We start from the raw sequence: 13,579 nt of genomic DNA, 5'->3' as shown, positions 1-13,579 counted from the left end.
GAGCACAAACAGAATGTCCGTGATTCACGACTGTAGGTTCTTTTCCCAGATCTGCTAATTTGATATAAATACTAAAATTTAAGTAAAATTGAAGTGCAGCACAGTGCCACATTTCTTCATGCGAATTGGTGATCACCTGACAGCACGTGATGTAGACGAACGGATTAAGAGCCAAACAGCTGTCGGTCTGAACTAGGCTTGTATTTAGGGATAACATTTGTGAAACTAGCCTGCAGTATTATTCTGCATGATACCATTTGGGGTGAAAATTGGTCCCTGCCACCCGTTTGTTTCAGTGTGTCGGTAACAGTGTCATGTACTTGCCCGTTTTGTTGTGACTCTGGATCAGAGCGATGCCTTCAGTCTCAGCTCCATGCTACCACCAGTCACAGGGGGAAGAAGAGTTGCTGAATCTCTCTTAACAGTTTCCTGAGGAGCAGCAAGCTGTAAGCCTTTACTAAATCACAAGCATAAAATGCAAAGACAAGCTTATTTTGGGAATAAATTATTCTTTAATGTGAGAATGCAAAAATATATTTCTGCCAGAACTGGAGAGAGATCTTTGCTCCAAGCTTTCCGAAATGCTTGCCCAAACGGGGTGGCTGAATGTCACCCTGAGAATCCTCTGATGTGATTGCCGTCACTTCCGCGATCCTTTGCCATGCGTATATGCAAACAAACTTCCACCTACTTTTTGTCTTAATCTATCCTTGATAATTTTTCCCTTTCTAGCTTTTAGCACTTTCCTGGCTTAAGAAGAATACATGACGTCCCTTTCTCTCCATTTAAGCTGTGAGTCTCTTCTTGAATATTTCACTGCTTTCTACAGTTTCTGCCACATTGTCAAACATTCCTTGGTTTTCCCAGTAGCTGCAAAACAGAGAGCAGATGACACCACCACACTTTTGAAAATACTTGGCAATTAATTATAGTTGCTCATCTGAATATCTAAGATAGAGGCAGAACGATGCACAGATGCTTTTGTTGCTCTTTGCTAGCTTTGTTTCTTTTTCTGTGATTTCCTCATGCCTCCTAGCTCTCGTGGCGTTGGTAAGGAGGAGCCTGCCCACCCACTAATGGTTAAAGCTAAATTCTGGGCAAGAAGGACACGGATATTGTTCTAGACTGACACCAGCTTTCTTAGGGGCAACTAAATCCAGGGGAGCTTGTCAACATAACCAACTGATGTAGGTGCCTTTGGGATTTTGGATAACAGCCACAGGGAAGGAACACGCTCTGTGTTAAGTGATGGGAGAAGAGACATTTCAATGAACAGGGTCTCCCTTCAGATTTGGTTAGAAGGGAGAATTTACTGAGGAGGTCTGGCTTAGGTCGATAGGCTTGCACTGTGGCAGCCTGGTCCTTTGATTCAAAGGAAATCTTTTAAAGGGTACACTTATCTCCCTGATGTGATTAAGCACATAAAGACAGCAGACCCAGTCATCCTTTAAATAGATGCACAGCTATCACAATCCCCATCTCCTGACTTGCCTTTAACTGTTATTTTTTCCTCCAATAAACGCTGTTAGTATAGGAAGCATGCAAGAACACAAGAGCTGGAAATGGTTTCCTTAGGGAGGATCTTGCTCTCCTTTGCATTGTAGTTTTCCAGCTGTCTAACAGAAGTCATTATTTCACTTTTAAATCCCCATGAGCTCTAGCAGAATAATTTGGTTTTACAACTCTTCATGAATTGAAACAGAGGGGAAGGAATTAGGCTATATTATTTTTCTCATTCCCTTCAGCACCACATCATTTGTAAGTTCATGGACAGTTGTTCAACTAGGCAAGTCTGACAGGACAACTCCCCTCTATTTAGGAGCAGCATAATAAGAGACCAGACTGTCTATGTAGCGGCCCAAAATTTACTTCCTACTTGCAGCAAAATGACCACCACGAGTGGTCTCTTGTTGGTTACAGTCTGCAGACAGCTATTTCCATAGGCCTTCTGTCAGAGCTCGTTCACCTCCGCCCAGCAAGCACAAACCATAAAGCAGGTGGCCATTAATAAAACAACATTTCATAGGAACAAGTGTTAAAATGCACCCATTTATTGATTCCAGTTGCAACACAGACTCCACCATCCACAGAGCATTTCAACAGTCAGTTTCAAACAGCAGTGACAGTCAGAGTGCTGTGTACAGACAAATGTAATTAATGTATCTAGCTTGTTTGTCAGAGAGAACTTAACCCTGTGCCGTCACACATAGGGACATAATTATGAAGTGCATAGCCCTAGCCAGGGTATATGTGCATGTGGAGAGAAAAAAAAAAAAGGAAGAGCAATATACATAAATTTTTTTTTTTACTTCACTCTTGGCCATACCCCCTCCCCCAGGAGAGAGGGAGTTGGTGCCACTTGCAGAAGACAGTATGCCAGCTTTAAGTTTAGTATCACTTTTCAAAACAGGCTTTACCAACACCCTGCTTTCTGGGTCCTTTAGAGTACAAGCACCTATTGGCATCTTAGTCCCTTGCAGGATCAAGGCAGCAGATTCATCTCTTGGCTGTAGACAAACCATCAGTCTGCTCAGTGGTTGCTACACTAGATTTTGTGTGCTCTTTCAGTGCTCCTCTGGTTTTCCCGCGTTGCTAGCATTGATCCTCTCCTTATCCTGCAGAGCAGCCTGGGTTTCTGCCAGATAGCATGGGATCTCTTTTGATGTCTGCCCATCATCACAGACCTCAGCCATTTCTTCAGCTTTCTCTACTTCAAAAGCATTTTTTTCCATATCTTGAGTAACAGGAACCTCTGTATCTTGTTCCAGCTGGAGATCAGGTGGGGCTTTAGCAGCACAGCATACTTTCTCTTCTACTGCCTGCTCTCCTGCAGATATCTGTGTATTTGTGATGCCCTCTCTTGTCTCTGTAGTTTTCAAAGGCAACTCCAACTCCTCTGTGGTACACAAACCAGCTGGGGAGTCAGCTGCCTTCTGCACAGGCTCTTCCTGGTGAGTCTTTCCAACACAAGTCTCCTCTGAAACACACACAACTCCAGCCTCTTGCTCTGCACCCGTCAGCACCTCAGACTCCACTGTAGTAGACTGAACTGTGCCAGGCTCACCTTGGACATCTGCAGACACATGGACTTCAGCCTTTACCGTAGTCTGTGTAAGAGGGATCACTTCACGATCCTCACAGCTGAGTTGCTCATTGCTGCCAGTAGGACACAGAACAGCTTCAGTCTTATTACTCTCAGATGGGCTTCTCCTGGCAGACCGGGCTTCTTTTTTTGTCTGCTCTGCAAGTTCCTGGTGCTGCATCACCTCTGTGCTGGGTTTGACTTCAGGGTCCTGTGACACCTCAACATCTTGTGCGTGTCTAGCAGTCACAGGGAGTGGGGCCTCAGTACGTTCTGCACGCAGAGATGTGGCCTGCTCTCCTGTCTCTTGTCTAGCCTGGGCAGCAGATTCACTTTCAGAAGCGTCCAACACCAGCTTTGCAGCAGAAAGTTCAGGGCCTTTTGGAGTCCTTCCTATACGTGCTGAATGAAAATGGTTCTCCCCAGTCCACGTCGATGCATCACAGAACATACGTGCAGTCCCCGACGTCTTTTTTCCTTTGGCCCTAAAAAGAACAACTCTCTTAGGACACACACAGAGCCTCTTGTTCTTGCCAAAGATGCCTCCCATTGCCAGAGACGAGAGGAGCAACCCAGCTAACTGCCTTCTTCTGGAGAGGCTGCCACACTGCCGGAAGATGAGCAGGGAGCTCTGTCTCTTAGCAAAGAGGTGGCTTCACACCTGCAAGACACGGATAATCATTAGACCATATCCATTTGGGAAGCTAGCCATCCCATTCTCACGTGGTAGTAGCTGCAGAGCATTGTCAGAGGCCACAGGAGTGAGATGAACACAGGTGGAATTGCACATGGGAGAGGGGCTGCACAGAGACCTTCTAAGAAATAACAGAGAGGGGAAAAAAAAAATAGACTACCTGTCCATCAAACCAGACCACTCTGGAAAACAATGACAGGTTTTAGGAGGCAAGCAGACACTGCCATTTGCTGACTTTCAGCAGGATGGCTGCGGTGCCAGTAGGATTCTGTTATACTGCAGACTCATACAGCAAAGCTGCCAAGCTTGTTAGACTCCAGTCACTCCAATCAAGGAAGTGTTTAGACTACCAGTAATAGATGGAGGTGAGGGAAGAGAAGCAAGGCAGGCAGAAAATTAGACATGAATTTAAAATTAACAAGACACAACGTGGTTTACTCCTTAATAAGACTGCAAGAGGCACAAAGCAAACAAAAAATAAAATCACATCTCCCAGCACAAAACTAACAAAACTAACTGTTGAGAACTGAGTAGCAAGGTCTGCCATAAACACTTGCATCAGCTCACAACAACAAAATTACTTGTACTCAAAGAAACTCAGACTCTAAAAGAATGCATTAATTAAAACAAAGAACCCATCCCATAAAAATCAAACAGCCAGCTGATAGACTCACAGACTGCACGGAAACGCACCACTGTCACCCCTCATCCAAAAACCCACAGCCCCTTCTTACCAGCACAACTCCACAGCCCTCACTAAACACCCAGCACCTGCAAGACACAGCCCCCAGCCTGCTGTTAAATAGGGGCAGGGGGTCACACACAATCTCTTCCCCGCTTTGGCTCCCAAGGTTAGTTCCAGCGGGTTGTGAGGTTCCCTGACGCTGTGTTTGCTGTTTCCCCCAGCCATTTCAAACAGCATATGGCCGTACTTCCCAAGTGCAGTTGATACGTGATTAGCTTCGTTGCGCTCATTTGATAATTGGCATTGACTACTTAAAATAAAGCTAAAGATTAATATGGTGCGGTCACGGACAGGGAAAACTGGCCACTATTTGTAACTTGTGATGCCGAGCGGCAGGATAACAGCCGTACTGTAGGCCATGTATGAATAGTCCTTTAATTTACAAACGATGTTACTGAAATTGTAGTCTCACATATTATTTTATATTGAGCAGTTACGGGTGAAAAATTATCCCCCTTTCCACTTTTGAGCTATCTTCAACCGGTTGAGTCGTGCCATTAGCTGCTTTACAGTGGTTGCAGATTATTTTAATGTTTCCAGCCGCGGCTGATCACCCTCTGTTGGCGTTAACGTCCCTGTATCGCCCTGGTTATGTTTACTGACTGGAAGTGAGTTGTAACGTTGAATAGGTCACACGGGCAAAACACAAAAGCAAGTGTCCATTAAAAACAAACTAATCCCAGAGACAGCAGCATAAAGGCAGATCCTGAATATCCGCTGCCAACAGCGATGGATGTGAACAAGAGCAAAAAGATCAAAATAGCTGGATTCTTTTCTTTCTTACATAACAAACCCCTGAGCCTACAGTTTTTGATGCCAAATCTGATTCGGCATGCTATGCTTTGCCTCGCTGCTGTGATTCCCTTGATACAGAAAACCCAGAAGGAACTTTTGGCAAGGTAATTCCTTGCGCGCAGCCGGTTCTGGAACCGTAACATGCCGACATCCACGTCTTGCCTTTGAATGGGGTGCAGCAGGCCTCTGCATCTCAGGGGGTATAGTGATCACGTATTTCCAGGGAGCAAAAGATGCATCCACGGCTCACCGCTTGCTTCTGCCTGGGTGAACGAAGTTTTGCACCAAGTCTTGCAAGTGTATTTCCAACTGAGCAGAAGCTGACCTGCTCTCTGTTCAGAGACACAGCTAAATTGTAAAAGGCACAGAATGAAAGCAAGCGGAAAATCAGTTAAAAATTGAGGTGAGATTTTTGACACCCTGCCTATGTTATAAGTTGTCCTGGTTATGAAAATGTTATAAGAACTTCTGTGTTAATTTGTTGATTGTAAGTGGGGGAAAAAATACTGCTGCAAATGTCGTAGGTAGTTATTTCAGTATTCTGTGCAATGGGAGACGTTTAGTCACCAGCTCATTACTAGGTGGTTGGAATATTCCTGAGATTCAAAGTATAAAATTTCTTACACTCGTATCATTGTGAAAAATGGAGACATCGTAATAACAGCTTACAGCCATTTGAAATAATCTGGAAAATGTCTTGCGCATGAGACACTACAGAAGATGGCAACACAACAAATGGAAGCGGAGGAAGGAAAATCTTACTGTCAGAGCAATCACATCTTCTCTCTCTACTGGGTTTAGTATTTGTTCCAAAAGCCTTTTCTGATCTCTGCTACTTTGATGTATTTAAAATGGCCGTTCTAAAAAAAACATACACTTCATTTTTTGACAAATAAAAAAACCTGTAGACCTTACAAAGGGCTTGGCTCAGGTGTCAGCTCGGAATTGTGTTGCATGATTGAACGCTGTACAACAGGACCGTTAGAAAGCCTTTTAGATGGCATTATTGCTTATAAGGAGCATGTTGCTGTCAGTTCAGGACATCACTCTTTGTGGTCTGGGTTTTTTATTGCACGGAGTTCAAGCTGCTCCCTCTTGCTAGAACTGTCTCTTCCTTCCAATGCACGTGGCAGGCCCTCTCAGTACATTTAGCGTGGCATCTAGATACATGGGATGATCTGCCCAGGGGCTTCTCTCATTCATCACACAGCTGACATTACCAGAGCATGACAGGCTATGGCTGAAAAATTCCCTCTCCAAAGCCCGAGAAGGGTTTTCCAACACCGAGCTCTGCAGCATGGTTTGGATGCCAACACTTATCTTTTCCAGAGGGTGCATAACGTGAACTTTACTGTAGAGTTCCTGCATTCTTCCCCAGCTAAAACCACGTGCCTGAGACTTCAAATAGTTAAGAAACATTTTCTGTAGCACAGCTACTTCTTATAACCCTGCTTAAGAGAAGTAACTGATCTGATCTGAGAATTAACTGAGCCCATAGGCAGGGATAAATGCCATTGAGTCTGATGTCCCACGTGCCTGCAGTGAAGTTTTGTTTCTGCGGGGAAGCTGTGAACGCGCCCAGTTCCCTGCTAGGCAGCCCTTCGACATAGCTGCTAACAGTGAGGACTGTGTGACTTTTGGCAGACCAAATCAAGCAAGTTTAAAGATATGAGTCTTCATTAAGTTTTGCATAAGCATCTTTATTTAATAGCTTCCCTCCTACCTTTAGGCCCCAGAAGCCCATTGTTTAAGTGCAGTGGGAAGGATGGAAATAAAAGTATTTAATTCAGCAGTACGCACACAAAACAAATGCAGTCACTAGCACCCTACTTAGTCTTGTAGTTTCTTCCCTGGCACCCTTTCAAGTCCCATTCCTCGAGCACCCTCTGACGCCTAGAATTCCTCCAGCATGCCATCCTACCACCGTCCCACAGACACATCTGGGCAGTCACAGAGTTTGTTAGAAGGGCTTTTTAGATGGAGCCAGTCACCATTTCTCCTTTGAAGTACCTACAGAAGAGTGCAGAGTAGTTTCAGTCGTTCTCCACTATCATTAACAACAACAATTAAAACACATTCAGTACAGGTTTTTGCCATGATCTTAAAATATTTTATTGGTAGTATAAAGTTAGGAACATTAAAAGTCAGTAGATTTAAGCTGCAATACACTGACTTGTGCACTCTGATCAAGACTACATTATTATTTTTTTTTAACTTCTGCATAAGCAGTACAGATTACATGAATGCTTCCACTATTACAAAAAAGATACAAAGAACAAACCAGAATTAGTATTTCATCACCTTCCTGTGAAAATATTTGTTTAACATTGACAATAAACCAGGGACTAACAGCGTACAAGAGAAGTAAGCAGGGAGGTAGTTCAAACATTTGATTATTTCGAGGTAGCAAGGGAAGCGGCTGCGAGCCTCACAGAAACCAGACTGTGCTAGCTTAGAGGAGCATTCGTCTGCTGTGTTCCCAGACCCTTAAGACATGAAACCTCACATCACCACACCGCACTGGGGGAATGCAGTGCCCAACATCACTTCAGTGAAACCAGTTCTCCCCCAGTGAGGCTTGATCTCCTGAGAAAACAGCTACTGAAAACAGTAACAAACAGAACCATGACTGAACTGTAATTCAGGATAATACCTGGAGAAGCCTATTGCCTGCTTCACATATCTGTTCAGCAAGGCTGCTCTCTAAAGTCCAGGACACGGTTTGAAAATCCTTGAGTTCAACAGCTTGAGTTAGTTGGTTCCTGTAGCTGAACTTCCTAAAGGCAGGTACACCGTCCTTGCCACTGAACCCGGTATTGACACCACGTCATTTCATCCGCAGGTCTCTCAAGCTTCAGGATTTTCGTCTTCTATTTCTCTGCTACTCCCAAGCACATCAGACAGTGAGGGTGCTGCATTTAGGAACCCAGCTTCTCACTTTACATGTATTTGAACACAGAGTTAGTCATTCTGGAAGCTCTGTTGTTTGTTACATGGTCCCACGTTGTGGCTCTGCCTCACTTAGCGCACTTTCTCCATCACATTCCCTGCTCTCCTCATCTTCCAGTTCACCGGGGACTCCATCGCTTGGCTGGCGTAAAACCTCGCTCAGTTCCACAGGCTCTGCGCAGCGGGGGCTCTCCGTCTCCTCTGCAGCCAGCATGCAGTCAGATTGGGTCTCTTGTTCCAAAGAGCCAAGCAGCTGGTTTGCTGGCTCTAGAGATTCTGGATACAGGGACTCCCAAGGCGTTGCAGAAGTAGAGTACATTGCACCCATGCCATTTGCTATGACTTCCAGAGGATCTGCTGCCTCCCTAGCCTTCTGCGTAGCCTGCACAGTCAGCAGAGATGCTGTCTCTGCCAGACATGCCTGCTCAGCCCTCTTCGTGGATTGAGGACTTCCTTCAGCAAGCTTAGCCCTGTCTGTCTCCTCCCCATGCTCAGCAGAAAGGTGGGTCTCAGTCTCCTCTGCCATCTGCACAGCACATAGCAGCAAATTCCTTCCCATGAGACTCTCTCCAGGCTCTGCAGGAGGCTTGATCTCCCAGTCTTGGCCAGCTGCAGTTTCACTTGTGATTTCTATGAAGTTGAGAATATTTCTTTCTTGGAGAGTTGTTCCAGCACACGCGCTGTCCTCGCTGCCAGCCTCTGCCTGTTCAGACTGCTCTTTGTCTGCAACAAGCGTCGCATCCTGCACGGTGTGTGTAACAGGCTGGGCCTCCGAAGCCTGAGGAGCAGATTTTATCTCCTCTTCTGCATTATCCACTTTCTCACTTTTCTGCTGGTTGCCTAATTGGGTTAGGACTTCAACTTCTCCTTTGGTCTCCTGATCTGCAGGAGACACCAAGCGCTCTGTGGAGCCCCAGGCTGCCTCCCATCCCTCAGTTATTCCCATGGGATCTGCAGCAGAGCAGGCCTCAGTGTTCTCCTCTGCAGCATCAGCTGATGGCCATCGGTCCTGGCTGAGTGACCGCACCTCTTCAGAACTTTGTTTAGAGACGTCCAGGGCTGGTGTGGAAGGCTGTGTATCAGTGCCTACCAATGTTCCCCCCGAGGTCTGCAAAATCGGCTTGGTCTCGCTCGTCTCTTCATTTGCGTCCTCTGCCTCTCCTTTCTTACATCTCCCACAAGTCACACAGCAGACCTGCTTGCTGAAGTTGCTCCCCATGTTGTCAGTCCACAGAACCTGCAAGAAAGAACAACCGTATATCACAGCTGTTTGTTTCACAACAACATTTCTCGGTACACCAAAGGTCTGTTAGCTTTGCTCCTACAGAGGCCTGTGCACTTGCAGCCAGCCTGCACAAAGGACGGTCCACCCTTTACATCAGAAGCTGAACGGAGTTTCATACACCAGAGAACATCTTCTGCCACACCTCGGGTGAGCGGCATTAGGGCGGAGGTGACAAAAGCACCACCGCCCAATCTTACCAGCTCAGCGATAAGAGATTTGCAGCGCTAAGGCAGTCGAGAGTTCTGGACTCCACACTTAATGAAGGATTCACATCAGTCACCCAGGCGTGTTTCTTAATTGGCAAAGTGGCAATCGACACCAAGGAGTGACCGCTGTTAATTCTGTCAAGTAACAGAGTTCAGGTGCAACATGTTTACAAGGGCAACTCCTTCAACTTGAAGGGGAAATTAAGTTTACACTTTCAGCTGAAGTCCCTGAAAAATAACAATAAAACCAACCAAGCAAACAGTCTTTGTTGTTCAGGATAAAGACTTCAGCTGCCCACAGTTGTTCTCCACAGGGAAAAATATTTTCTTCTCATTGAAGCCACGTGGGCTTGTTTTCTTTCCAGAGCTGGCAGAGAAGAAATCAGTTTCAGACGACAGGCCAATCAAGACAACACAGCCACATCGTAATCCATCCATTATGTCATGTACAAAGGCTGAGTATTTTGGAGCACCACACTTTCCAGCTTAAAAGCAGGCGTCCAGCCTCTCCGCCAAAATCACAGCATCATATTCACGAGAACTGTTAGAAACATGAAAACCTCAAGGCATTAAGTTCAGCAAAGTGCACTTAGGTACCAGAGTATTTCTGAAGTTCAAGCTTATTTTCTGCCTTCCTGTTGAATCACAACAGAAGGCTTTGCTTAAGAGCCAGCGTTCCCAATGCTCACATAGTTTCTTCCAATTTCTATGTTTGTACTTTCTTAAAAAAAAAAAAAAAAACACAAACCCAAGAGAAAGCAGTCCATGTAGCTCCCTCAACACACCAGTACAGCCCCTGAATACTTAATGGAAAATTAAACTTTCAATAGAAGGAATCTCAGTTTTGAATAACATTTCCAGCATTTGGAAAAAAAAAAAAAAACAACCAACCAACCAAAACAAAATTGCACCACCCACAAACTACAATTTTGAGACCCAAAGTGAGCTAAAAACCACAGAGGATGATCCCAGCCTCTTCAAATTCACACATTTCCCCAGTATATTTGTTCTAACAGCAGACACCACAATTAACTTACTGAAAACGAGAGAGCTGGGTTACAGCTCTTAGACTAAAATGGTGACTTACCAGCCCACAACAAATAAAAAGAACACAACGCAACAAAAACCTCCCAAGTACCCTTCAGACCTCAAGCTCAACTTAAATAGTACTGAGGGGTCGCACAAAACCGCTCCCCCCGCTCCTTGAACATCAATTCCTTGAATCTTTGGTTCCCTCACATTGTCATTCCCTTCTGGTACAGCTGTTAACGGTTACATCCTTTATTTTACAGCTGCGGGTGTTTTATTGGCCATTTCGTGTTGCTTTTTTTATCAGAGGGTAAAGTAAAAATAAAACGCAGCTTGTTTATTGCGAACGAATGATCACAGGCAATATACCGTAACAATACGCCGTCGTAAAGCCAGGTAGGCAGAGGCGTACGCCGGAGAGGGGCTTTCAGGAGCAGGCTGTGTCGGGCAGTTTGCTGTTTTCCATGGCTCCGTCTGCAGAGGCAGCAAATTCTGAAGCCTTGCTGGCTCGGCTACAGCAGAAATAGGGTTGGACATCCTAGAAGCTGGTGTTCTGCCGCCTGTGGCACCCGTCCCACTCGCATCGTTAGTAGGCTCTGAAATATTAGTACAAGGATGATGCGAAATGTGAAGGGACGACTCTTGAGTAACAAATACAAGAGCAGCGACAGTCCTCGCCGCGGTCAAGACCCAGCGGCGGATGCAGGTTTTCCTTCTGGATGTTTGTATTCCCTAGAGAGGTCCCTGCATTCTGTGATTCCCCCAGCTGTGACTGCAGACAAGCACGAATCATTTGAGGGCTTCTCTTCACCTCAGTGCTTCAAAAGTTTGAAATCAGGGTTATGGCTGCATGTTCAGTCCAAGGGGAATTTTTCCTCTGTTGCCTGTAATACCTATTGCCTGCCAAGAAGAACAGACCAAATCTGTGTTTTCGGTGTTACTCATGTCCTGGGAGATCTTACCGGAACTACATGGCGTTACTAAGTGAGGAGAGGGCACCCTCAAGCATCTTATGTAACTCTTCCTCACGTACTTTTATGCATTTTCATAGTTTTTTGTACTGGGTCGAATCCGTTCTTTCCCCACCTTGTCTCTCAGGGCAGCCTCTGTCTTCTACAGCTTTGCCTGACCGCAGCTTGTGAACTGTCACGGATTTCTTCCAGGTGGGCAGAAATTCCACCTCCTCTCCTCATCTACTTTTTTTTTTTTCTGCCTCCACAGGGTAACGCTGGTGTTTCTGAAGGAGCAGGCATTGCCCCAGCCAAAGCCAGCACAGGTAATAAGCTCCTTGCTGGTGCAAGTGAAGCCGGTGTTGATAAATCAATACTAAAACTGAACAGATACATTCCAGTAACACTAAATACTTGCTAAAATGTAACAGACATAAAATATGGCTTTTTATTTAGGGTTCACTGAATGGGGGAGGGACACGATAGGTAAAAATGAGAAATGAAAATAAAAATATTCATAAGGGTTTTTTTTTTTTCACAGCTTTTAGCAGTTTCAACAGTTTTCACTGGAGAAAGGCATTCAGGCAGAGCTGGATGAGCAGCAAACCATTTTATTAAATCTAGAGAGAACAAACTGTTGCATATTTTAAGCCCCTTCCCCTCCATCTTCTCTTTGGCCAATTTTTAGTGGGGTAACAACCCCCTTGCAAACAAAACCACTGATCACAGCACATGTCAGTGATAGCTTACACCTTCCCCCGCACGACCGTAGCTGGCTGCGCGTTTGAGGTAGATTCCAAATAGAAAATGGGAGCACAACGCTTTTACATAGCATTGTTTTAATACCAGAGTTGCAGTTAAAATTGAAGAGTGATGCACTTATGTTGTACAAATAACAGCATCAGAAAATTTTTCTGTTACAGGACTGGAAAAACCCTGCCCTTTGGGAGAGAGACACCTACAAGAATAGATTCACTGCCTTCAATGAGAAAGCGTACAGCTTGGACTTACACAGAAGGGACTAGAATACGGCCATCGCAGGCACATATGGACAACTGGTAGATGAGCAAAGCTAAAAAAAAATGCTTTGTAGTCATAGAAAACGAAACTTCATCTCAGTAACAGCAAGAGTAGGACCAGCAGCTAAAGCACTGAAGCCGTAAGCCACCTGGGATTGAGGGCAAAGTCCGTTTGAACAGAAACATCCGTAGGACGTGGACATTGCATATGACAGAACAGGTCAAGTTTATTTGTGTACAAAACACGGTTACACATTTAGTAACTTAGAAATACTCATGTCCTACAGTTGCACATGCAAGCAGGCAGAGATACAATGCTGACCTGTGGAGAATCAAGGCAGGTGTAATTACAGTTTTATTACAACTCTTCTGTTTCCTTGTTGACTGCTGAAATCCATGGCATTTTACGTATACACACGTACTCCAGTCATGTCTTTCTACAGCACACGGGACATGTTATTTGTAGTGACAGCCTGACAAGTCCTCTACTCCCACATCAAGGTCAAGGTTCAGGGCTCTGATCACACTGGACTGCTTCCAAGCGCTGTCTTTAGCCTTGCAGCTCACGTTGATCATTTTCTTCCTCAGGCAGGGGGACCGTTGCCGAGGCTCCCGTCGCTCATTTTCACATCTTTGTGCCTCTGCAGCATCCTGGACTTCTACAGTCTCCTCTTCAGCCTCCATCACAAGCTCAACCGCTTTTCATGGAATGCAGTCTCAGGCGCACAGGGAACTGCTTAGCGCAGTGACCAACAGCAGTTTTACAAACGTTTGGTTTCTCAGAACAGCAGAAATCTTCCTTGTACTGTATTGGTTCCCCGTACT

The 13,579-nt window shown here is 45.2% G+C and overlaps 1 protein-coding gene and 1 long non-coding RNA gene across 3 annotated transcripts in view; one reads left to right on the top strand and one right to left on the bottom strand.

The window, feature by feature from the left end:
• LOC147597872 (uncharacterized) overlaps positions 1-12,062 on the top strand; it is a 51,761-nt gene extending 39,699 nt beyond the window's left edge. For both annotated transcript variants that reach the window (XR_015261056.1, XR_015261055.1), the window contains exon 8: positions 12,007-12,062. This is a non-coding gene — a long non-coding RNA (uncharacterized LOC147597872). The remainder of the gene's footprint in view (positions 1-12,006) is intronic.
• VCX3B (variable charge X-linked 3B) lies at positions 2,565-3,632 on the bottom strand. Its single transcript, XM_086766281.1, has one exon. The coding sequence runs from the start codon at positions 3,630-3,632 to the stop codon at positions 2,565-2,567; it is 1,068 nt and encodes a 355-aa protein (XP_086622407.1).
• Positions 12,063-13,579: the final 1,517 nt, after the last annotated feature.

Source organism: Chlamydotis macqueenii, chromosome 24, assembly GCF_036417535.1.
Source record: "Chlamydotis macqueenii isolate bChlMac1 chromosome 24, bChlMac1.mat, whole genome shotgun sequence".
NCBI classification, from domain to species: domain Eukaryota; kingdom Metazoa; phylum Chordata; class Aves; order Otidiformes; family Otididae; genus Chlamydotis; species Chlamydotis macqueenii.
This window is presented reverse-complemented; position numbering and strand designations above follow the sequence as displayed.

Bases quoted from the DNA above. Each gene is read 5' to 3' on its own strand.
- VCX3B (XM_086766281.1), bottom strand. From the start codon at position 3,632: ATGGGAGGCATCTTTGGCAAGAACAAGAGGCTCTGTGTGTGTCCTAAG.